The 26994-nt window shown below is 47.3% G+C and overlaps 1 protein-coding gene across 1 annotated transcript in view; it reads left to right on the forward strand.

The window, feature by feature from the left end:
* The window catches only part of FAM241B (family with sequence similarity 241 member B), a 31339-nt gene extending 23201 nt beyond the window's left edge, over positions 1-8138 (forward strand). The window contains exon 2 of the mRNA XM_069242264.1: positions 7881-8138. Coding sequence (XP_069098365.1) covers positions 7881-8138 — 258 coding nt within the window. The remainder of the gene's footprint in view (positions 1-7880) is intronic.
* The last annotated feature ends 18856 nt before the right edge of the window (positions 8139-26994 follow it).

Raw genomic sequence — 26994 nt, forward strand, 5'->3', positions numbered from 1 at the left:
TCTTCAGAGATTAGGCGTTCTAGCCTTCCCTTACCCAGATGATTGGCTGTTGAAGGCGGGCTCACCCCAGGAAGTCGTATCCCACCTCCAGACTACGGTGGACCTCTTACTCCTAACTTTCTCTAAGATGCTCCCTTTCATCTGAGCTATTCGGGATTCAGTGCAGTTTCAGACTTATCCTCTGGAATAACGAGTCCACTATATTCGGGCTATGAAACCAATGTTTCAGCCTCTATCCTGGATTTTGGTGACACTGATTCTGGACTCTGAGGCTTCTGGGTCTCACTGCCTCCTGTTGGTAAAACATGCCCTTTGGCATATGCGGGATCTACAGTGGCACTTGAAGAATCACTGGGCACAGCGTCAGGGAAATCTCTCTGACCTGGTCTAGATATCGGAAGGAACTGCAGAAGACCTGCAGTGGTGGTTCACATACTGCAACTTGGTCAAGAGCAGACCTCTTACTCTCTCTTCCCTACCCAGAGTTCCCAGTAGTACAGATGCGTCACTTCTAGGGTGAGACTACCACCTGGGAGAGGTGAAGATCAGAGGCCTCTGGTCTCCGGTGGAGTCTCATCTCCTCATCAAGCTGATGGAACTAGGAGCGATCCGACTGGCTTTGAAAGCCTTTCTTCCTTCCATCATAGACATTTGCGACGTTAATTTACATGTGAACAAAATTCATTGCTCTAATGCCGCACAATTTTTGACCCATTTAGAGGGTTTTAATCTGGAGCAGCTTGTGAAGGATCCAACACATCAAGCAGGGCATCCACTAGATCTCATTTTGCGGACCCTCTAAATCATTCAGTTAGGCCTCCTCTACAACATGTTCAGACCGCTTTGTGATTCCTTTTGTGATCATCCGCCCACCCAGGGTATATGGTCAGACAAATTGGGATCACAAAACCTTGAGGCCTTGGCATAAAATCTCAGAATCCTCTTTAACTGAGACACTTTTATATATGCCTCTAGAATCGACAGGTACTCTGGATTGAGATATAGAAAACTTTATTGTCTAGCTTACAGAAGCGTTTGATCGTATCGCCCCTATAAGAAACTTGGCTAGTAAAAGAATGACAATGTCTGCTCCCTCGTTCCCAGCAAATTTAAAAAAAGAAAAGGCCTTGTGTAAAAGGCTAGAACGTAATTGGAGGAAATGTTAGGAAGCTGAGGGCAAATCCACATATAAGATAGATCTGAAATCCTATCTTACAGCTATTATCAGAGCCTATAAGAAGTATATCTCCTCCTCTGTTGCTAAGGCAGTCAATAAACCTTGGGAGATTTTCAAAATGGTGAATTCCTTCCTCTCTTCAAGTGCCCATCAGAATAAGGCCACTGCTATCTATGACCAATTCCCTAGGAACTCAGAATCCATGTCGGCATGGAGGTCAACTGCTCCTCTGGGCAAATCCTAGCAGATTATAGTCCTATATCTCAGGACTCCCTACTAGAACTGGCTAAATGCAAGTCTCTTTCACCCTCGGACAAGTGTCCACCTGACATTCTTAACAACCATTTGCAATGCAATGAGTCTCGCATTTGATTCAGTTACAGCTATTGGTGTTGTAAATTCATAACTGGAATTTTCCTGCCACATAAATTGAAAATGAAAAGTAAAACATTAGTTAACTTAAGCAAACCAATTCAAAGTGCAACGGCTGCCATGAGCATGAGTGCGAAGGAGGGACAAAAAAGGAAAAATAACTTCGCTCTCAGTCAAACATATTGACAATTGTGCAATTATCCATGTAACGGGGACAGTCTGCAAGGTGGTAACAAACCGCCCCAAGGAGGGACCAACATCAGTATACCTAACAGCAGGTAATTTAACTGCGGGCCGTTTGCTTCAGCAAGTTTAACAAAGTAACACGCCTGAGGTCCCAAGGAACATTGGAGCCCGGCGATAGAGCTCCAATCCTGTCTTTTTGACTTAAGCACCACAAACCGTGTTAGTCAGTACAAACCTGCCTCTCCCTGAAGATGTGCCATGTAAAGGTGTAAAGGCGGCATCTGCAGCCCCTGAAACCAGGCTGTTTGCAGGCCACACACACCGCGCTCTCAACTTCTCATTCTCCTGCTACAGTCACAATGCTCCCTGAAAGGACTGCACTGCTGACGGGAGCTCTGTAAAATAAAACAAAGAATCCATATTTCCCGGGGTCTTTGAAATGTTAGTTCAAAGCAAAGTACAGCTATGTAATTTACTGGGGCTTCCTTGTTTAGGGGATAGCTTCGCAATTGTTTAACTTACTGGCTGCTAAAAGATTTTCTTAATCCAATGTAATTGAATAAAACCATGTAATGGTCTAAACTGTCAGTCCATACGCTCACTATCACATGTTTCCACCAAGTATTACAATATCAGCTGTACAGATTTCTTTCCGATACATCCTCAGTGGCTTTTCATAGGTCAGTGCCACCTTAAGCACGCACACAGGTGTCCTCCAGGAGCCCATCATAATCAGTCAACTCAGGAGCACAATTATAACACACATTCCATTCTGCGGCATGTTGAGTGAAGGTTGAGACTGGCACGCGCACCCATAGAAATAACGCTCACACCGCACATGTGTAGATGTCATGCTCACAACGTACAGATGAAGGTATCGCCCTCACAACTCACAGATGTGACACAACACACAGATGCAGGTGTCACACTCACAATGCACAGATCTGTATTTCACAGAAATAAAACACAGATGTAAGTATCACACTCACAGATCTATATATCACTCAACACACGGATCAATAAATCACACTAACAACGCACAGATGTAGGTGTAAAACGCGCAATGCCCAGATGTAGGTATCACGCTCACAAAGCACAGATGTAGGTGTCACACTCACAATGCACAGATCTATATATCACACTCACAACACAAAGATTTAGGTGTCACACTCACAACACACAGGTTTAGGTGTCACACTCACAACACACAGATTTAGGTGTCACACGCACAACACACAGATTTAGGTATCACGCTCACAAAACACAGATGTAGGTATCACGCTCACAAAGCACAAATGTAGGTATCACGCTCACAAAGCACAGATCTACATATAATACTCACAAAGCACAGATGCAAGTATCACACTAACAACACAGATATGTATGTCACACTCACAAAGTAGAGCACCGATGTATCACACTCAGTGCACAGATGAAGGTATCATACTCACAACTCACAGATGAAGGTATCACACTCACAGCTCACAGATGAAGGTATCGCACTCACAACTCACAGATGAAGGTATCGCACTCACAACTCACAGATGTAGGTATCGCACTCACAACGCACAGACGAAGGCATCGCACTCACAACGCACAAACGAAGGCATCACACTCACAACACACAGACGAAGGCATCACACTCACAACGCACAGAGAAAGGTATCACAATCACAACGCACAGATGTAGGTATTGCACTCATAATACAATGTAGGCATCGCACTCACAACACAGATGTAGGTCTCACATTCACAACGCACAGATGTATGTATCAAACTCACAACAAAGCTCTACATGTCACACTCAAAACACACAGCTCTACATATGCTCACAACGAATGCACAGATGTAAATATACTTATAAAACGCAGATGTAAGTATAATTGTGATACAGTCGGAATTTTGTGCTTGCTTGCAACGCACAGATGTAACATGTCACTCTGAGTTCTGGCACAGCACCGGTGTGTTTACAGGTGCACACTTTGAACCAACACACAAATGTGAGGGCTCGGCGCACTGCTTTCTCTCCTCGCTTTCCCTAAACCCCTTTGTGATGCAGCTCTCTCGATGTTGTTGCTTCAGAAAATTGCTCCAAGGCCCTTCCCCAAAGTTCAAAAGTTCGCCTTTTACGACCTCCAGTGACTTCTCACATGTTACTAATAAAACCTGCCCATTACTAATAGCAGGGGGAAATGTCTAAAGCAAATACAAGCATTTTCAATGCAGTGGGTCTCGCATTAGAGCTATTAGGTGTTGTGAATTCCTAACTGGATTTTTCTTTTTTGCCACCTAAACTGAAAATACGGGTCTCGCGTTTGCTCATTTTAGAGCTGATAGCGTTGAAACTCCTAACCCGACTTTTCACCAAAAGATTAACTATGTAAAGCGAGACTTCTGCCAAGCGAGATCGCACTCGTAAATTAGAGAAAAAGAAGTCCACGAGCCCGATGGAAAACAGTGAGCCTCGCATGTTTTCTGTACTTGGTCGCTCCGCTCGAGGAGGGCTAGCCACTGGAAATGGCCTGCCATATGTGTGCCTTCGACTAATGACAGCAAGCAGATTTTATTAGGCAAGCCCACGAACCAATAAAAAACACTGACGTGATGTTGACAGGGCTCCAATGCCCTTTTCTAAACACTAAAGAGTCTCGCTGCTACGCATGCGTGAGCGCATGCAACGCAGGCTCGACCCTAATAAAAAGGTGGCTTCTATTGTGAAGCCTATCTTGAATAAACTGATGAATTCTTCCATTGACCCTGCCCCAGTTCCTAAGTGCTGGAAACAGGCTCTCTCTCCTGATTCCTTTACTCAGAAAACCTAATGCTGACTCCAAGATTTTAAGCAACTAAAGACCAATTTTTCTTCTGCCAACTGTGACTACAATGAAGGAGAAACTTGGTCCCAACTGCATCTTGAACAACTCCCAATCTGGCTTTAAGACTGGATTTAACAACAAGTCGGCTCTGCTGGCTGAAAGTCTTAAGAATTTATAAAAGTGAACCTTGATCAGAACTCTGCGGCCATAGTGGTGCTCGTAGACTCACCTTCAGCTTTCGACTCGGTCTCTCATGAGATTCTTCTGGGTAGACCTAGGAACATACAAGGCCAGGCCCTCTTGTGGTTTGTCTTTCCTGGAGTACATGACAGCTTCTGTCCTGTTATCTCCTTTCTCCTCTACAGCAAAACCGCTTGCGTGTGGAGTACCTCAGAGCTCCGCTTTAAGTCCCACCTTTTTTAACATTTACCTGGAGCTGCTAGCCAGCCTAGGTGAAACTTGGTGATTTTCTATATTGACGACACCCAACTGCTTTTATCCTTTCAAGGGACACGTCAGCCTTTAATCCTTTTAAAGTGGGCCTAAAGTCTGTTGGAGGTTGGATGAGTGATAATTTCTTCAGGCTTAACTCTGATAAAACAGAGGTCCTCTTTTTTGTTATTAGTTGCTGTCCTGATTTGGCCTTCGGAACTGGATGCCCCGCCCTCCTCTGCACCAACAGCTATAAATCTTGTAGTCCCAAGTAAAAAGCGTATTGGCTACCTGCTTTGCCACTCTTACATCTCTGTCACTAAGAACATTGCATCCTGTGCCAAAGGACACATGTAAGACCATTGTTCACTCCTTAGTGACATCCAAATTAGACTATGCAAATAGCCTTTATTTTGGTTTGCCTGCTTACTTACTGCTTCGTCTACAGATCTTGCAAAATGCGGCTGCCGGCTGATCCTGAAAATTCCAGTTTCTCAATTAGTAATGCCCATCTCTGACACCTTCATTTGCTACCTATTGTTAAGCAAATCCTATTTAAGGCACTCACCTTAGCCTATTGAACTTTGGACTTTAAAGGACCTGTATATCTATAAAGGAGAATAATAGCCTACCGTTCTCTGAGACCCAGCAGTCAAAGACTTCTTCAAACTCCTTGGGTGCGCAAAGCAAGGAGAGGAGGAAGGTTGTTTCCTTTCCCAACTGCTGGGCTCAGGAATCCCCTTCCTGCTAGCCTTAGGCTTACTTTCTCTGAAGCGATTTTTAGAAAAAAACTAACTCGACAGTCTCATTTTTCCTTGTCTGACCTAGGCCACTAGCACCTGAATGTCTCTTTGGGGGCACCTGTGGGCTTTAGAATGGTTTTTTTTGTACTTGTATCAAGGGAAGGCTTGTTCGGGAGGTCGCTGACGCGCTCCTACCAGGGTATTCTAAATGGGACTTAATCATGTTGTTCTTTTGTGGCAGCCACACACTTATGGATCTAAAAGTATTACAGTCAAGTATATTCAGATCCGTTTTATGTTAGTTGCTGCCCTTATAATTCCACCTTTGTAGCCAGTAGTTGTAATATTGGCCATTGCATCCAGTGGTTGAGGCCATATTATGCTCCTGGTTTACTTTTCAATGTTTATCTTTATGTTGTGCATTCTCTGTTACACTGCTATCTATTGACTGTTTCCACAATGCCCACCTAGTCATGAATTTAAATGAATCCATAGTCTGATGTGCAGTGGTTAAGACTATACCGTACACCACACTTGTATCCAGTAGTTTTACCAATAGTGTACATCTCACTCATATTCAATGCCTCACTCTATAATCTGCACCTGACCAGATGATCACCATGGTATTCCATGGTTCAAACCAGTGGGGATCTGACTGTTATTGCAGTGGGGATGGGATTTGTGCAGTGCAGATCGGTGATGCAAACTCAAGTACAAATGCACTGGAGCGTTTGGGCCGTTTAGTTCAAGCTGAGGTTTAATATCAACAGTTCAACAATTCATCATTTGCAGAGAAGCATATTAGGCCCTTAAGGTTGATAGAGAGTAGTAGATTTGCAAATTATCAAGGTTTATTAGCAGATTAGCAAATTTACAACCTCTAATCATTCAAATTAGTCATAAATCAATTATCATAAAAATGCATGGGTCAGTATAATTCAAAGCAATTAAAAATAACAGATACAGGCAAACTATTTAAAGTTGTCATAAGCAAACCAAGCACATTTTAGTTTTCCCTAAAGGTAAATTCCCTAACTTGCAAAGCTGAAAGTAAATCAGGAAATTTGTGCGGGAAGTCAAGCAGAAGGTGCCAACAAATAAAGCTGCTAATAGGCAGAATCAGTAAAAAATCAGGTAGGTAAATTAGATTAAATTTGATCAGGAGTCTAATTCTGAGCAAAAGCAAAGGTGACTGTCTAGTCTCGTGCACGTGGAGAGGGGCATCATTTAACTTGCTAAGCAATCAACAATTAAAACATACAATTCTCGACAAGATGCGGCACTTACCATGGTTCCCAAGGAGAGGACACAATCAGGATTGAACCGTTCACGATATTTTTTTTGGGGGGGGAGTGAAGAGTGGTCAACCCTTTTTATTCATTATTCAGCTTTAGTGATACATACAGAAATAAACAATCCTCACAGAAACCAAAACATTTTGTTACAGTCTAATTAACTCCGACTATTGCAAATTGGCTCCTGATTCGAGAGAAAGAGAGAAAACACAGCAGGCAATGGTACATTTTCAAGTTAACAAGAGTCGGTTAAACTGAGGCCTACAGTAACTATGGATAACCTAACGTGGAAATCATACTTTACATATGTGAATATAATGTGCAGATTAGTATATATGTTATGCAAAACAAAAAACATTAACACTGCGTCACCAATGTCCAGAGGTTAAGTCCAGAATGTAGTATTTCCATTAGAAACGTCAATCCAAGTAGCATACCCACTCCACTACACACTCAATAACCAGCATCAGTTGCTTGCTATTTGGATGACTTCTGTTGCTCGCCTGCTTCTGACCTGTGATTTGAAGAAATGTACTTCTACCAATGTAATTTAGATGTTTTTAAAACCCATGTTTCAATCTTGACTTTCTTGCTGTGTTATTTATTTTGTTTTTCTCTTTAATGACCTTTCTATTTTTGGTTAAATTTGTATTGCTTCACCATAATGCAGATGCACCTTTTTGTGCAGCAGTGCATGCTCTTGCATCCTTCAAGAACATTTAAACACTATTTTAATTTTGTATTTCATGGAGTCTTAAATGAATACTAAAGATTAGTATTTACTTTTTTCTTTGCTTTACTTAGGTATGCACACAAATCATATTTAGATTGGTGACTATGCTTATTTTTAAATTCATAGGGCTTTTTCGATTCTGCCCAAAACCCTGCCCCGCCTCCCCCACAGCATGCAGATGGCGTAAGGGCTGAGGGGCGCCCCCAGTTCATGGATATTAACCAGCAGCTGGTCACCCTGGGATTCCCCCGCAGGAGCCTCGGCAACCAGGTGGTAGAGCCAGTGATGTCCATCGTCCTCCTCTTCCTCATAATGATTTTGGGTGTGCGGGGCTTATTACTAGTGGGCTTCATCTACGTAGTCTCGCACCTCAGTCAGCGGTAACTGGTCTCTTTCTATGATGACACTGGTTGGTCTGATGTCTTTGTAGGCATAACTGTTTTACAATGTATGTATGCACCTACTGGAAACACACGGTTTTGTGTATATGTGTGTGTGGTGGGAGAGAGATTTACAGGATTGCTATGTGCATTCTTTTTGTATGACTTTAAAATGAATGAGCAAATTGGTTATATTTAGGACTTAATGACAGGTGGATTAGCACCCTTTATAAAACCATGGTGACTAGGCTCATGGGACCAGACTTGAATTGCATGTACACACTGATCAGTAGGTCATACATATCCCACCTTGTCAAATGTCTATCAAATTTTCTGATGCCCACTGCACCACCACAGGTACCATTTTGGACACCAATTGTAAGTGCCTTTGTGATGCAGGATTTTTCTACTATGCAATTTGGGCCCCTTCTTTACCATTTTCAACTTTGAACAATTCACTCTTAGCCTTGTTCTTAGTGAAAAACACTGTCAGCACATGTTGTTCATGGCCAGTGTGAAATCCTCTACTGTGCACGTTTTGTTCCATAGGACAATTGTGCAATAAGGTTTGGAACCTGTCTTGACAATGCTGATAGTGAGGTCAAGATTTCTGCCCACCCACTTCATGCTTTCGATGTGTACTTGGACTTTCTTGCTTTCTTTGTTGAGTCCAATACACAAACAATGTCCTTTTGCCAGGCTCTCAATCTGAGATCGTATGAGTAATACATTCACAGCCACAACAAAATGAAAAAAGTACCACCCCACAGACCAGTCTCCTCGTCTCCCTGTTTTTGGCTCTGCTTCTGTTTGGAGCTTCTTGTAGTAACTTTGAGACATTTTACAGAGGATACTAAAGAAGGAAAAGGTTGAGATACTCGAGTTCAAACCATTGTATTCAATAATTCATAATCATGATGTATATTCAAAGTATGTTTTGTAATAGAGTTTTGTTATAATAGGAGTCAGACATAAAAACTACGATCTTGGAAAACAGTTACCAGGTCAGTTGGAAGTCCCTAGAGGAAGCTTTGAAGTACCTGGACATTGGTGAATGTTGCATATTGTTGCTTGACCTTGAAGCTGCTGTAGTTTCTGTACTCTTTGAAATAGAATTCTGTTTTTATTATTCTAATGTACAGAGGTGTGACGTGTGTTTTTATGCTTGACTGCATGCAAAACATATGTTACAGGTGAGTGATTCCTGCCACTGACAAGCTGGCTATGCTTAACAGCTGTATGAGCTAATGGACCAAATTGATGAAGTCTAGCAGTGGCATCCGCCGAAATGCTAGAGCAGGCATATCCACGCCCATAAATCTGATATTTCAAGGAGTGGAGAAAATCCGTGACTGTACCCACGACCTTTGCTCTTTAGGCTTCTGATTTAAAGGCAGTAGGAAGTTTTGTAAATGATCATGACAAAGAGAACAGTTTCCCAAACTCCGGTGCACAGCAACTGTTCAGAAAGAAGCAGAAAGCCAGCCGGGAGCAAGAGACCTATAGCCTTTGCCTAATACCTCGGAGTTTCCAGTGGGGAAAGTATGTGGAGTGTCAACCTCTGGCTCTACCAAAGTAATCCTAATGAGCAGAGAGATCCACATACGCCGAAAAGCCTGCGTTGTCAGCAAATTAATGTTTCCTAATCCATGCTGTTGCTTCCCACTAGAAATTGCCAGTTGTACGCCTTCAGTGCCAAATACTTTATTTAGGGGATGTTGTTCACTTTATTACCGCCTTCTTATCTTCTGAACATTACTGTGTGATGGAGTCTTAGAATCACTTTTGTCAAAGTTTTCAACCAATCAAGAACTATTTTTACTCCAGCCTTGCAGTGATGCAGTGACCTGCAGTGAATGTGGCGCAACAAGTTAATATCTTGGATGTCTACCTTTATCAGTGGCTTTAGTTCAGAACTGAAAAAATACCTGCTAAGTTTTTATGGATCTAATTCTGGAAATGATGAGTAACAATAAAGGCTCACATTATTTGATAGCTACAGTTGTCCATGGTTCAGTGTTTACACACCCTCTTAATTAAATCATGTCACATTCTTCTAGCAGTATAAACCAGTGGTTCCCCACCTGTGGTCCAGGGACCCCTGGGGCTCCGGAAGCCTCCTCAGGGGGTCCGCGACGGCTAAGAAAATGAAATAATATTAACAGATTAGGTCACCAGCTTTCAGTAATGGCTCAATGGGGGGAGAAGGGGGCGGGGGGGCTCCCCAGATACTAATAATGATTCAGTGGGGGTCCTCGGGTTCCAATAATGATTAAGTGGGGGTCCACAGAGTCGAAAGGTTGGGAACCACTGGTATAAACATATGCTTTGTGCTTTTCATCAGTAATGGGTGCTAAAGCTTCTACTCAGATTACACAGACATTTTGGGAACTGTTGTCATTTTTTGCAGTGCACCTTGTTTAGAAAATACTGCCCACAGGATCAGTTACTTGCCCTAGATAGTTTACAGTAGCTGTAGTTTGATGTCAGTGGAGAAGATCAATAAGTGTAAGTGTTTAAGTCGAAGGTTTACAGCCGCGCTCCTTACTGACAATAAAATCTGCAGTTAGTCTATGTAAATTGTGATGAACTCATTTTTTTAACCAATTGGCAGAGATTTAAGACTATTAAAGCCCTTTAATGATTAGAAATTGACAAGGCATTCACAAATGTGAACTATTTAGCCATAATCACGATGCTTTTTTCATTGTATCTAAGTAAGGCAATATAACAACAATATGCCTACACATTTCAGTTAACATAACGTAACATATAGGTGGAAAATGGGTTTTGCTCACCATCATTTTCTAGTGAAATTAATCTCGTGAATGAATCCTAGTCTACTGTTAAGCCACACCAATTGCACCTTTTACTGTGCATATCTATTGATCTACAGAACACCCCTTAACAAAGGAACTTTTATAGACCCTTCACCAGACCACCGTCTCCTAGTTAATCAACCAATTAATATTAAGAAATCCCCTTAAAAGTCACCTGTCAAGAGATCATAATATGGCATGAAAGACAAACAACAAATGAGCATGTGGCTCTGTGAAAACTGTGTACAACCATCGACATAAAAAGAAGTGAGAAACTTGGAAGTATTCATGGACTTCAGCTTTTCCTGGTCCCCCAAGTGAACCAAGGTTAAAGAAATGCCTTCTACCTCATGCAGAATGTATGGTGCAACTACCTGGGTTTATGTTTCCCTTACAAACATCAGGCTGCCACCTCATTTGTCCTATCCTATCTTGCCCACCTTGACTATCCAAAAAGACTGTGCCAGGGGACCCTTTGTTTCTGCACTGAAGACAGCAAAGAATCCAGAACGTAGCAGCAAAATGAGTGTAGGTCAATCTACGAGATCCTATATTAATTGCTCTCCAAGAACTGCTCTGGCTTCATTTAGTAGCTGCTCATCTTTCAGGACTCTCTATATCACTAACAGAACCATCTGTGGCAAGGCACCAGGCCTTCATCCATGTAAAACTGCAAAGATATTCAGGGCCATATTTATACTTTTTGATGCAAAACTGCGCTAACGCAGTTTTGCGCCAAAAAAATTAGCGCCGGCTAACGCCATTCTGAAGCGCCATGCGGGCGCCGTATTTATTCAATGACGTTAGCCGGCGTTAGCCGCCGGCGCTGTCTGGTGTGCGTTAAAAAAAACAACGTACACCAGGCAGCGCCGGCGTAGGGGGAAAATGGCGTATGGGCGTCCACAAATGGTGCAAGTCAGGCTGAGGCAAAAAAAAACGCCACAACCCGATTTGCGCCATTTTTTTACGACGCCCATCCCCCATTGAAATGACTCCTGTCTTAGCAAAGACAGGAGTCATGCCCCCTTGCCCAATGGCCATGCCCAGGGGACTTCTGTCCCCTGGGCATGGTCATTGGGCAAAGTGGCATGTAGGGGGGCACAAATCAGGCCCCCCATGCCACAAAAAAAAATACTTACCTGGACTTACCTTAATGTCCCTGGGGTGGGTCCCTCCATCCTTGGGTGTCGTCCTGGGGTGGGCAAGGGTGGCAGGGGGTGTCCCTGGGGGCAGGGGAGGGCACCTCTGGGCTCTTTCTGAGCCCACAGGTCCCTTAACGCCTGCCCTGACCCAGGTGCTAAAATCCGGCGCTAATGCAGGTTTTTTAGACCCGCCCACTCCCGGGCGTCATTTTTGCCCAGGAGTATAAATACGACGCATATGCATCGGAGTCATTTTTTAAGACGGGAACGCCTACCTTGCATATCATTAACGCAAGGAAGGTGTTCACGCAAAAAAATGACGCTAACTCCATGAACTTTGGCGCTAGACGCGTCTAACGCCAAAGTATAAATATGGAGTTAGTTTTGCGTCGAAATTTTTTTGGTGCAAACGGAGTATAAATATGCCCCTCACAGTACAGAGTCCTCATTTGTACCTATGTTGACGACCGTCACTCTATACGATAATTGCGTTGGTTGGAACTCTTTTGCCAGACATGCAGCAAAACTTTTGAATTACATCTTTTGAAAGATAAGAAATATAGAAATATAACAACAGATTTCTTTTTCTTGGGAAGAATCAAAACATTAAAAAGATAATGCTAAAAAACTGTCAGTACTGATCAGTTTACTCATAGTAGAACCAACATATATAAATCTTACAGTTAAAATTCATTGGTTTACATTCCAGATTTTTTCTCTTTTATATTCATTTTGTCAATCTACTTTCAAAGAAGCTCAGATGTACACTGCTGCGCTGAAAGTCCTGGTCAGTACCAAACGACTACAGCCAAAAATGAGCATACTTACATCTTCCAGTTAGCTTTCATGGATTGACATACCACAGTTTGTTGTTTTTATTATACATAAAAGCATTCATTGTCCGTCTGTCTACTTTCAAGTAAACCTAGATATACACAAACGTGCCGATAGTCGTGAGCAGTTCTACACAATTACAGCCAGCAGGTATTGCACTGATAAAACTGCTGCTTCAGGGTTTGAGAACCACGGTAATTCTAAACTTTTTTAAGATGCCACCTTCAGCATGCCTAAAGATCATGGGGGTCATTACAACCCTGGCGGACGGTGTTAAAGCAGCAAAAATACCGCAAACAGGCCGGCGGACAAAAAAAGGGAATTATGACCCTGGCGGAAACCGCCAACAAAGACAGCCACTTTAACACTTCGCCCGCCACGGCGGTACAGACAAGCAGCGCGGCGGTCACCGCCAACAGACAGGCGGAAGACAATGTACCGCCCACAGTATTACAACCCGCCAATCCACCACCTTTTCCGGGGCGGATTCACCGTGGATAAAAACACGTCGGAAACAGCTTTTGCAATGGGAAAACGCTCACCTGAACATATCCCCCGAGGAACGAGGAATACATGGAGCCGGAACTCCAAATACTTCCTGCCCTTGTGTTTCTGCTCCTCTACGACCAACAGCTACGTAGGCGCCGCAGACAACGGTGAGTACTGCACCTACGACATGGGGGAGGGGGGAGGCAAAAGTTAGGGGGACACACACCAAACACCCCCACCCCTGCTCTCGCATATTACAACATACACACCAATGCATTCACAAAAAATCACAGTAACAACCCACAATCCCCCCGGAAGAATGAATACACAAAGCGAAAATCGGTCTAACAATGTAATGTGCCAATATACATGTCATACAAAAATATACAGATATATATTTGAAAATTGGTCATAATTATATACAATACGAGAAGTAGTGCAGATATGTACATAACAATGTCCGTGCAGCAACAGTCCAAAAATGCGTGGGCGAGGCCCACAAACGATACCTGACCACAATCGGAGAGAACACTGCCGGGGCATCAGATAGAAATACTACAGGCACATCAGGGGGAAGGGAAGGGGGGGCACCTGAGCCGGATGACTGCAAAGCCAGATCCACGACGGGGCTCCATGCCCATTTATGCCATCCTGAGGAGTGCAAAGCCACAGTCTCTCAAGTCTATACAGTGGGTGGTTTGCCCACTGTGCCATCCTGGGGAGTGCAAAGCCACAGTCTCTCAAGTCTATACAGTGGGTGGTTTGCCCACTGTGCCATCCTGGGGAGTGCAAAGCCACAGTCTCTCAAGTCTATACAGTGGGTGGTTTGCCCACTGTGCCATCCTGGGGAGTGCAAAGCCACAGTCTCTCAAGTTGATGCAGGTCTCTACTGGTACTGGGGGAGACTGGTGCCCAGACTGGATGAGTCTCCCCGTGAAAGGTCGTGTCCTGTCACTGCCCCAACTGCACGTGGGATAAGGATGCCTGATGTGGCGGTCTATGCATTCCTACCCGGTGCATGCCCTGTTCAGCGGTCTTCACCATGGCGGTCTTTGCCCTGTTCAGCGGTCTTCACCATGGCGGTCTTTGCCCTGTTCAACGCTCTTCACCATGGCGGTCTTTGCCCTGTTCAGCGGTGCTTTGCCATGGCGGTTCAGGACTGTTCAGCGGTCTTCACCATGGCGGTCTTTGCCCTGTTCAGCGGTGCTTTGCCATGGCGGTCTTTGCCCTGTTCAGCGGTGCTATTCCAATGCGGTTCAGGACTGTTCAGCGGTCTTCACCATGCCGGTCTTTGCCCTGTTCAGCGGTGCTTTGCCATGGCGGTCTTTGCCCTGTTCAGCGGTGCTTTGCCATGGCGGTTCAGGACTGTTCAGCAGTGCTTTGCCATGGCGGTCTTTGCCCTGTTCAGCGGTGCTTCGCCATGGCGGTCTTTGCCCTGTTCAGCGGTGCTTTGACATGGCGGTTCAGGACTGTTCAGCGGTGCTTTGCCATGGCGGTTCTGATAAGGACATTGGTGTGTGGCATGATGTTCTCTACACTGGACATTGGTGTGTGGCATGACGTCTTCTACACTGGACATTGGTGTGTGGCATGACGTTTCATCATTGCCCAGCAGGGCTGTGGCAGCCGGGGCCCTCCAGGGCTCTGACTCTGGCGGTGGCGGTGGTCTCCTGACCAGTGACGATACTTGGGCCCTCCTGGGCTGTGACTCTGGCGGTGGTCTCCTGACCAGTGACGATACTTGGGCCCTCCTGGGCAATGAATCCGGCGGTGGTCTCCTGACCAGTGACGATACTTGGGCCCTCCTGGGCTGTGACTCTGGCGGTGGTCTCCTGACCAGTGACGATACTTGGGCCCTCCTGGGCAATGACTCTGGTGGTGGTCTCCGGACCAGTGACGATACTTGGGCCCTCCTGGGCAATGACTCCGGCGGTGGTCTCCTGACCAGTGACGATACTTGGGCCCTCCTGGGCAATGACTCTGGCGGTGGCGGTGGTCTCCTGACCAGTGACGATACTTGGGCCCTCCTGAGCAATGACTCCGGCGGTGGTCTCCTGACCAGTGACGATACTTGGGCCCTCCTGGGCAATGACTCCGGCGGTGGCCTCCTGACCAGTGACGATACTTGGGCCCTCCTGGGCAATGACTCCGGCGGTGGTCTCCTGACCAGTGACGATACTTGGGCCCTCCTGGGCAATGACTCAGGCGGTGGTCTCCTGACCAGTGACGATACTTGGGCCCTCCTGGGCAATGATTCCGGCGGTGGTCTCCTGACCAGTGACGATACTTGGGCCCTCCTGGGCAATGACTCCGGCGGTGGTCTCCTGACCAGTGACGATACTTGGGCCCTCCTGGGCAATGACTCTGGCGGTGGTCTCTGGACCAGTGACGATACTTGGGCCCTCCTGGGCTGTGACTCTGGCGGTGGTCTCTGGACCAGTGACGATGGTGCTGGCGGTTGTGTCTCGACCGCCGGAAATGATGGCGCACTTCTCCGCCGTGACACTCACAACAGGCTGGGGAGACTTCCTCTGGCCCTTCCCCACCTTTGGTGGAGTCACAGCTGACTCTACAATCCCCTTGGAACCCATGTCAGTTGTTTTCCCACCAGGAGTCTTAACACAGTCCCGTCGTCCACTCTCCAATTTTAGAGCCTTTACAGGGGGTGGGCTGCCAGTTCCTTGGCTCCGGGTCCTACTGCCTGCCCTGGTGGCCGGTGCACTCCAAAAACCTTGAACAGGCACCACTGGTATTGGAGGCTTTTTGGCTGAGGCGCTACGACGGGACTGGTTAATTGGAGGGGGCAAAAAGGTCAACTTTACAAAGGGACAGTTTCTGACGAACACTGGGATGGGTAGTTGGAGGGGGTCTGGGAGTGGAGGAAGAGGAGGTGGTTGTCGGAGGTGTCACTTTAGCTGTTTTGGGTGCAGGTGCAGGTACTGGAGGCTGTCGTGAGGTGGATGGATGTTGGGTGAGTGATTGCTGTCATTTGTGTACTTTGGGAGGGGGCATCACAGACACACTGGGAGAGGACACAGGGGACGTGTAAATGGCAGTGGAGGTGGTGAGTGCAGGTGAGCGGCTTGTGGTGCTGGGTGTCCTGGTGCGATTCATGGTGCCTGTAGATGTGGTGCATGCAGGTGTGTGTGTAGACGAGACTGGGAGGGAGGAGGGAGAAGAGGAGGAGGGGGACACAGTGGAGGCAGTGGATGTTGTTGTGTCTGTGTGTGGCTGAGGCTTGCGTGAGTGCCTGTGTTGTGTGTGGTGCCTATGTTTGCTTGGGTGTGTTGACTTGAGCTACTTGGGTGTGTTGACTTGTGTGCATGCTGGTCTGTAGATGTGCTTGGGATGGGCTGGGGTACAGGAGATTGGGTCTGGGTGGAGGAAGTTGGAGGGGGGAGGCTAGACACAGGGACAATGGCTGCCATCATTGCTGAGGCCAAAGATTGCAGGGTTCGCTGAAGGGCAGCCTGACCAGAATGAATGCCCTCCAGGAATGCATTACCGTGTTGCAACTCTCGTTCTACACCCTGGATGGCATTCACAATGGTAGACTGCCCAACAGAGAGTGACCTGAGGAGGTCAATGGCCTCCTCACTGAGGGCAGCAGGGGTGACTGGGGCAGGGCCTGAGGTGCCTGGGGCGAAGGTGATGCTCACCCTCCTGGGTGAGCGGGCACGGGGCGAACACTGAGGGGCTGCTGGGAGGGCGGTGCTAGTAGGGGAGGTGGCGGCTGTACCTGTTTAGGTGGGGGGCACAGATGGTGCCGCCACCACAAGGGCGCCCACATCGTCGAACGAGTCCATGTCGCTGCTTGGTGATCCGGTGGCCGACGTGAAGCTCCCCTCGCCCTCCGTCCCACTGGTGCATTCAGAGTCCATGGTGTGGCCCTCCATGGCCATGTGGGATGCAGCTCCCTCGTGCTCCGGTGCCACGGTACCTCCGCCTGTTGATGCTGATGCACAAAAGGACATGGAGAGCAGAAAAAGGGGGGGAGACAGAAGAAAGAGGGTTTTAGTGCATGGCATACCGCTACCGTTGGCAGACAAGACAAACGCAGCTGCCCCCTGCATTACGCCGTGCTCCTGCCCTCTGCACATGCAATTTCTGGGATATGGCCAATATAGCAATGGTGTACATCTGCGCACATGGATGCCACAGGGACAACTATACCTCGACTTGGCACTCTGCTGAGGTGGGGTAGAGTGCCACATGGCCTACATTACGGAGGGGCCATGCCTACGGAACTTGCCCTGGCCTAGGGAAACCCACAGCCCTCCTCCCCCACCCAGACACCTTCACTGCGCGCAAAGTCCACTGAATGATAGTGTACTCACCCTCTTGTGTCTGCTGTGATGCCCTCAAGCGCCCATCCAACTCCTGGTAGGCCACCGCCAGGATCCGGAACATCAGGGGGGTCATGGTGCGACAGGCACCCCTCCCACGTTGGGAGGCCATCCCCAGCTGAGCCTCCGCCGTCTTCTTGCTGCAGCGGCGAATGTCCTCCCATCTCTTACAGCAGTGGGTGCCCCGTCTCTGGTGGGCCCCCAGGGTCCGGACCTCCTTGGCGATGGCACGCCAAATGTCCCTCTTCTGGTGGGCGCTGACCTACATGACATGCACAAGGAAAGAGTAACAGTCATTACCAACTGCACCGTCGTTGTGAGTGGCCCCCTCCCTACTCTGGCCATGTGGCCCATTCATTCCCATGCATAAATGTTCTATGAACTCTGCCCCCTTCCCTCTTCCAACCAGCCCTCTCCACCCAGGTCTAGCCCATACAACGTGCTCCCTGTGTACTAACCTGTTGGTCTGGAGGACCGCAGAGTAGCGTGTACTGGGGGAGGACCCCGTCTACCAGTTTCTCCAACTCCTGTGCAGTGAAGGCAGAGGCCCTATCCCCAGACGCAGCAGCCATCGTAGCTTCCAGACCGAGGTCACAGCAGCACTTGCAGTGTAGGTCCTCTCCTGTCAAAGGTCAGGTATCTAGTGATTGAAGAGATAGAAAATGGCGGTGACGTCCTCGGCGGTGACGTCCGCGGCGGTGCGCATCATCACCGCCAGCGCACCTGTTCATTGGCTCCTGGGACCCATAGGGTCCACTGTTAACCAATGCAGCATTGCGCCGCGGTCTACAACCGCCTACCCCGACGGTGTGCAACGCCAGCGCAGTTACCCCACAATCCCATTGTCCCACTTTAGAGGTCAGGCAGCCGCCATTTCAGGGGCCCACATGGCTTCATTTACTACTGCGTCACACATAGCTAGGCCTACACTCAACACACATACAGGAAGGGTTTTGTGAGTGGTGTAGTCTTGTGTGTGACTGTGAGTACATACCTGGAGGAATAATGACTGGTTCTTCGCTGTTGTCCTTCGTAGGCACCGTCTGCTGGGACATATGAGAAGATGGTGGAATCCTCTGGTGTACCGACCGCTGGTGGACCTGTTGACAATGGAAGAGCGACATGTCATCGTAACCTACCGGTTTGACCGTGCCACAATCCAGGAACTATGTACCCAGTTGGAGCCAGACCTGATGTCACCAATCCGCCATCCGGCTGGAATCGCCCCTGACGTGCAGGTGCTGTCAGTTCTCCATTTCCTTGCAAGTGGGTCTTTTCAGACAACTGTGGCCATGGCATCAGGGATGTCCCAGCCTATGTTTTCCAACGTGTTGTCCAGAGTGTTGTCTGCCCTGCTGAAACACGTAAGGAGATACATCATTCTCCCTGAGGTGGAGGATTTGCCTACAGTGAAAGGTGACTTCTATGCCCTTGGACATATCCCCAACGTCATAGGTGCTATTGATGGGACCCATGTAGCTCTGGTCCCCCCCCACAGGAGTGAACAGGTGTACAGGAACCGGAAGAATTATCATTCGATGAATGTCCAGATGGTCTGTTTGGCAGACCAGTACATCTCGCAGGTAAATGCTATGTTCCCTGGCTCAGTGCATGACGCCTACATCCTGCAGAATAGCAGCATCCCTGATATGATGGGTCAACTCCAGAGGCACCGTGTATGGCTATTGGGGGACTCTGGTTACCCCAACCTGTCCTGGCCATTGACACCAGTGAGGAATCCCAGGACCAGGGCAGAGGAACGATACAATGAGGCCCATGGGCGGACTAGGAGGGTGATCGAACACACCTTCGGCCTCCTGAAGGCCAGGTTCAGGTGCCTCCATATGACAGGTGGATCCCTATTCTACTCACCGAAGAAGGTGTGCGACATCTTCATCGCCTGCTCCATGCTCCATAATTTGGCTTTGCGACGCCAGGTGCCTTTTCTGCAGGAGAATGATCCAGATGACGGTGTTGTAGCAGCTGTGGAGCCTGTGGAGCCTGTGGACAGTGATGAGGATGAAGCTGATGAAGAAGACAACGAAAACAGGGAGTCAGTCATACAGCAATATTTCCAGTGAGACACAGGTGAGAACATTTTCATTTTTAGCATTACATTAACTTTCACACGTCTACCTCTATCCTGTTTTTCGATTTAAATCACTATTTGGTAACTGAGTTGTACCCTCCCATTACGGTTTCACAGGTGTGGTTACCTACGTGTCAACTGCTTGCATCCTTCAAGGCCTTGTGATGTGTGACATAGGTATGTTAGCTTTACAATGGTACACCCATTATGACACTGTCATTGATAATACATTTTTACTAAATCACAGACTGACTCCAGATTTTTTTGTGTTTCAAGGGTGTTTATTGAAGTGCTCAGAAATGGGAGAGGGTTGTAAAATGAGGATGGGTGATGGCGGAGGAATGTCCATGGCAGAGTCCAGTCTATTAGTCTCACAGGTGCACTGCCCATCTGGGAATAGGAAGTGGAGCTGGGGCAGTTTAAGTATGGACAGGGTAACAAAGTGGGACGACAATCAGATTGGTCTCATTTCCTGGTGGGGGTCTTGCCATCTTGCTCTGTCCTGTTCCTGGATCTCAGGGACCGCTTGCGTGGTGGTTGTCCGTCTGCAGGGGGTGGGGTGCTGGTGTGTTGGTCCTGTGGCGGGGCGTCCTGTCCACTAGCGCCGGCAGAGGTGGTGGGCAGTTCATCGTCCATGCTAGTGTCAGGGGCCCCTTGGAGTGCCACAGTGTCCCTCAAGGTCTGCTGCATGTCCTTCAGCACCCCTACGATGGTGCCCAGGGCGGAGCTGATGGTCCTGAGCTCCTCCCTGAACCCCAAATACAGTTCGTCCTGCAGGCGCAGGGTCTCCTGCAACTTGTCCAGGACCGTCGCCATCGTCTCCTGGGAGTGGTGGTATGCTCCCATGATGGAGGAGAGGGCCTCGTGGAGAGTGGGTTCCCTTGGCCTGTCCGCCCCCTGTCGCACAGCAGCCCTCCCAGTTCCCCTGTGTTCCTGTGCCTTCGTCCCCTGGACCGTGTGCCCACTACCACTGCCCCCAGGTCCCTGTTGTTGTTGGGGTGGTGGGTTACCCTGGGTGCCCTGTAGTGGTGGACACACCGCTGATTGACCTGTCCTGGGTAGGGAGGTTTGGGCCCTCTGGGTGGGTGCTGTGCTGGTGTTACCAGAGGGTGGAAGGTCGGTGTTGGGCTGTGCCTGTGCAAGGGGAACCGACTGTCCCGAGGCCCACGATGGTCCGGGCTGGTCATCAGGATCCAGTAGGGCAGAGCTGCTCTCCTCACTGTGGGCCTCTTCTGGGGGTGGAGTGGTGTTGTCTGGACCCTCTGGTGTGGGGCCGGTCCTTCGGGTTCCTGCAGGGGCATAAGAGCATGATTATTGCATGTGTGTGTGTAATGGTGTGCAATGGGTGGATGTTTGTGTACCCCAGTGCAAGCATTCCTGTGTGTGGGTTTGTGTGGTGATGGTTGGGGGGGTGTACTGGGTATGTGCAGTGGGCATGCTTTAGTGATGGGTGTCCATGCTTAGTTGTGTCAAGCAGGGCTTGGTGTTGGAATGGGTGGTTGATGTCATGGGTACATTAGTGAGGAGTTGTAGTGTTAGGGGAGGGGGTGAGGGAGGGGGAGTGTGATAGCATGCAGGTAGGGTGGGGGATATGATAGTTAAGATTTGACTTACCAGTGTCCCACCCTCCACCGACACCTGCGAGGCCCTCAGGATGCAAGATGGTCAAGACTTGCTCCTCCCATGTTGTTAGTTGTGGGGGAGGAGGTGGGGGTCCGCCGCCAGTCCGCTGTACCGCAATGTTGTGCCTGGAGACCGTTGAACTCACCTTCCCCCATAGGTCGTTCCACCTCTTCCTGATGTCCTCCCTTTTTCTTGGGTGCTGTCCCACGGCGTTGACCCTGTCCACTATTCTGCGCCATAACTCCATCTTCCTGGCTATTGATGTGTGCTGTACCTGTGAGCCAAATAGCTGTGGCTCTTCCCGGACGATTTCCTCCACCATGACCCTGAGCTCCTCCTCGGAGAAGCGGGGGTGTCTTTGGCGTGCCATGGGGTGGTGTGGGTGATGTGTGGGGTGGTGTATGTGGTGATGGTTGTGGTGAGTGCAGTGGTGTGTGGTGTGTGGTGTTTTGTGCGTGGATGTTGTGTGGGTGATGGTGTTGTGTGCCTCTGTGTAGTGGGGTTGTCTATTCTGTGCTCTCTCTCTGTCGCCTTCGTCTCTAATTTTTGGTAGTAGGGGTTTGTGGGTGATGTGGGTGTGTGTTTTATATTGTATTGGGTGTGTGGGAGTGGTGTTTGTATGTGTATCAGGTGTGTGTATTTGTAATTGTCCAATGTGGCGGTGTTTTGGAGATGTGTGTGTATTTTGAGTGCGGCGGTGTGTACCGCCAATGGAATACCGCGGTTGAAAGACCGCTGCATGGATTCGTGGGTCGTAATAGCATGGGCGTGTTTCTGTTGGTGTGGAGGTGGAGGATTTGTTTCCGCCAGTTTATCACTGACCTTTGGGGTGGCGGTCTTGTGTGGGTGTCTGAATTTCGGCGGATTCCAAGATGTGTGTCATAATAGCTGTGACGGAATGCCGCCGCCGCCGCGGTGTATAGGCGGTCTTCTGCACGGCGGTAAGCGCCTTTTACCGCCAATGTTATAATGAGCCCCCATGTGTCTTCAGATTTGTATTAGTCTTATCTCACCACCATATGGGTAGCATTTTTATGTATTTAAATTATATCAGTACTCAGTGTCGAATTCACATGTTTTAATCCACGTCCATATATATTGTTGATCTTGGGACGCTTTCATGATACAAAGCATTAGACTCTGCTAATAGAGCATGTCACACTCCATTTGTGCCTTTTCCAAGGGCTGTAAATAAATGTTACTATTAACCATTTAATAATACTCAGTTTGTTTATCCGAGCAGAATGAACGACGGAGTCGTTTTGCCAAGATTCCAACTCATTATCCCCACATCATTGCAGATGTGACAGATGCCAGTATTGCCATTAACTGACTAAGCCATTGCTCCAGCTAATCAACAGTCTGACAGGGACCTTGACATCTCTTTCCTCGAGCATAGCTGGACATGAACACACTCAACGAGGGTGTGATATTATCGGCCATGGAACTTCAGTAGGCATCCTCTTGATTCTCACGTGTCTGTGGCCCGATCAACAGTAGTGACTGTGTTTTCAGGAAAGGGTGTAAAAGCTCTTCAAGGGTGCTTCTATAACCCCTTCGTTGCCGGGCCTTTTCCCCCTCCTGTGCTGAGCCTTTTTTTGGCTATTTGGGGCAGTTCGCGCTTAGACCCTCATAACTTTTTGTTCACATAAGCTACCCACGCCAAATTTTCGTCATTCTTTCCAACATCCTAGGGATTCTAGAGGTACCCAGACTTTGTGGGTTCCCCAGAAGGAGGCCAGGATACTAGCCAAAATACAGTGAAAATTTAGTTTTTTTTCAAAAAAATTGGAAAAAGGGGCTGCAGAAGAAGGCTTGTGGTTTTTTCCCTGAAAATGGCATCAACAAAGGGTTTGCGGTGCTAAAATCACCAGCTTCCCAGCTTTCAGGAACAGGCAGACTTATATCAGAAAACCCAATTTTTCTACCCAATTTCGGCATTTTACTGGGACATACTCCATTTTTACGATTTTTTGTGCTTTCAGCCTCCTTCCAGTCAGTGATAGAAATGGGCGTGAAACCAATGCTGGATCCCAGAAACCGAAACATTTCTGAAAAGTAGACAAAATTCTAAATTCAGCAAGGGGTAATTTGTGTAGATCCTACAAGGGTTTCCTACAGAAAATAAGAACTGAAAAAAACAAATATTGAAATTGAGGTGAAAAAAACTGCAATTTTTTTCAACGTTTTACTCTGTAACTTTTTCCTGCAATGTCAGATTTTTTAAAGCAATATATCGTTACGTCTGCTGGACTCTTCTGGTTACGGGGATATATAGGACTTGTAGGTTCATCAAGAACTCTAGGTACCCAGAACCAATAAAGGAGCTGCATCCTACAGTGGGTTTTAATTCTATACCGGGTATACAGCAATTAATTTGCTGAAATATAAAGAGTAAAAAATAGCTATCAAGAAAACCTTTGTATTTCCAAAATGGGCACAAGATAAGGTGTTGAGGAGCTGTGGTTAGTTGCACCTCTCTGAATTCTGGGGTGCCCATACTAGCATGTGATTTACAGGGCATCTCTTAAATAGACGTCTTTTTTACACACTCTCTTATATTTGGAGGGAAAAAATGTGGAGAAAGACAAGGGGCAATAACACTTGTTTTGCTATTCTATGTTCCCCAAAGTCTCCCGATAAAAATGGTACCTCACTTGTGTGAGTAGGCCTAGTGCCCGCGACAGGAAATGCTCCAAAACACAACGTGGACACATCCCATTTTTTCACAGAAAACAGAGGTGTTTTTTGCAAAGTGCCTACCTGTAGATTTTGCCCTGTAGCTCAGCTGGCACCTAGGGAAACCTACCAAACCTGTGCATTTTTGAAAACTAGAGACCTAGGGAAATCCAAGATGGGGTGACTTGTGGGGCTCTGACCAGGTTCTGTTACCTAGAATCCTTTGCAAACCTCAAAATTTGGCTAAAAAAACACATTTTCCTCACATTTCGGTGACAGAAAGTTCTGGAATCTGAGAGGAGCCACAAATTCCCTTCTACTCAGCGTTCCCCCAAGTCTCCTGATAAAAATTATACCTCACTTGTGTGGCTAGGCCTAGCGCCTGTGACAGGAAATGCCCCAAAACACAAGATGGACACATCCCATTTTTTGACAGAAAACAGAGGTGGTTTTTGCAAAGTGCCTACCTGTAGATTTTGGCCTCTAGCTCAGCCGGCACCTAGGGAAACCTACCAAACCTGTGCATTTCTGAAAACTAGAGACCTAGGGGAATCCAAGATGGGGTGACTTGTTGGGCTCTGACCAGGTTCTGTTACCCAGAATCCTTTGCAAACCTCAAAACTTGGCTAAAAAAACACATTTTCCTCACATTTCGGTGACAGAAAGTTCTGGAATCTGAGAGGAGCCACAAATTTCCTTCCACCCAGCGTTCCCCCAAGTTTCCCGATAAAAATGATACCTCACTTGTGTGGCTAGGCCTAGCGCCCGCGACAGGACATGCCCCAAAGCACAACATGGACACATCCCATTTTTTGACAGAAAACAGAGGTGTTTTTTGCAAAGTGCCTACCTGTAGATTTTGGCCTCTAGCTCAGCCGGCACCTAGGGAAACCTACCAAACCTGTGCATTTTTTAGAACTAGAGACCTAGGGGAATCCAAGATGGGGTGACTTGTGGGGCTCTGACCAGGTTCTGTTACTCAGAATCCTTTGCAAACCTCAAAATGTGGCTAAAAAAATACATTTTCCTCACATTTCGGTGACAGAAAGTTCTAGAATCTGAGAGGAGCCACAAATGTCCTTCTGCCCAACGTTCCTGCAAGTCTCCTGATAAAAATGATACCTCACTTTTGTGGGTGGGCCAGGTGCCTGCAACAGATTAAGGCCCAAAACTTGTAGAGATAGAGGGGATGGCACAGCGAGTTGATAAGGACATATTCTTCTTTTATACATCTTTAGGCTAACTCTGCTTTGGGGACCCACACAAGTGAGGTGTCATTTTACTTGGGAGACCGAAGGGAACACTGGGGAGTAGGAATTTTGTGCTGGAGCGGTGATCGCACAAACGAAAGCCAGGAAAATATGCTTTTTTAAACAAATTTTGAGGGTTGCAGAGGAGTCTGGGTAAGAAAATGTTGGGGGATCCACCCTAAGCCACACCTCCCTGGACTCCATGGGGTGTCTAGTTTTAAAAAATGTCTGGGTTTGGTAGGTTTCCCTAGATGAATGCCACACCCAGGACCAAAAACAGGTGCCCCTTCCCCCCCAAACACAGGTAGTTTTGTAATATATCATTTTGATGTGTCCACATACGTCTGTGATGTGCCAAACACTAAAATTGTGAAATGAAATGCACTTAGGTTATGTGAAAAAGACCCCTCACCCACCAACCAAGTTGGTGGCATGCTTCATCATCGGGGTCCCACCCGAGGCACCTAGCGTGTCACAGGTCTGCTGCGAAGCCTGATTACAGCGGAGCAGGTTTTGTCATTTTTACCACAAATACTGGTTGGATTTGGCACGAGGATGAGTGATGGTTCAGTGGATCACATTTTATTAACAAGAGATTTCACAAAAATGAAATGCACTGTTAATAACTGAAAGGCAAAAAAATGAACCAATGACTCACAGCTCGTGAGATGTAAAGCCGCGACAAGGCACCAACCGCTTTACAGTCCATTCACACACCTTTCATACATGACACACACAAGACCATTCACACCGCCAGCCACGGGCCCAGCACATTACAACACTCACATCGACAGACAGCGCCACTCAAGGGCCCATCACTTACATACGCCCACATGCCTGATACAACAATCACACCAGCTGATGGGAGTGTGTGGACTGGTGTTGGGCTGGCAGTGTGTTGCAGTAGCCAACAGCAAGTCAATATGTACACTATGTACACCCTCAGCCAAACCCCACTCCACACACAATGGCATCACTTTTGTTTGTTTTTTAAACAAAGAAACCCCTAACTAAGTAGAAATAATTACAAAACTACAAACACAAAAGCTCTAACTAAGTACATGACAGAAATGCTAACCATGAAACTGAACACATGAAAATACAAAACAGACATGAGTTTACACTCATGGTTGTTCCCAGTAATTCTTCTTGGTGTGGTAATTCTTAAAACAACCACCCACACACAGCCCAGGCTTTGAAGGACAATCTGGGCAGTACATTAGAGTCTCCCTCCGGATACCTCTTCGAAAACACACTCTACATTTCTTAGCTGAAAAGGCTTTTTTGGGTGTGGGAGGAATGTGCTCAGCAAAGTGGCGATCTTTCAATCTAGCCATATCCTCCACCACTGCTTCTCTAGGAACTCTGGCCTGTTCCACCACAATAAGGCTCTCTATCACTGACTCATGAAATTTCACAAATGTCATCTTTGACTCTGGAGACCTATCCTTAAACACAATAAAAGCATTAAAAGTTGCTAAGTGGAAGAGGTGAATTGCTAACTTCTTATACCAAACGTAAGACTTACGAATAGCAGTATAAGGTTCCAACCTCTGATCAACTCTATCTACACCTCCCATGTGCTTATT

This window comes from Pleurodeles waltl, chromosome 6 (assembly GCF_031143425.1).
Source record: "Pleurodeles waltl isolate 20211129_DDA chromosome 6, aPleWal1.hap1.20221129, whole genome shotgun sequence".
NCBI lineage: Eukaryota > Metazoa > Chordata > Amphibia > Caudata > Salamandridae > Pleurodeles > Pleurodeles waltl.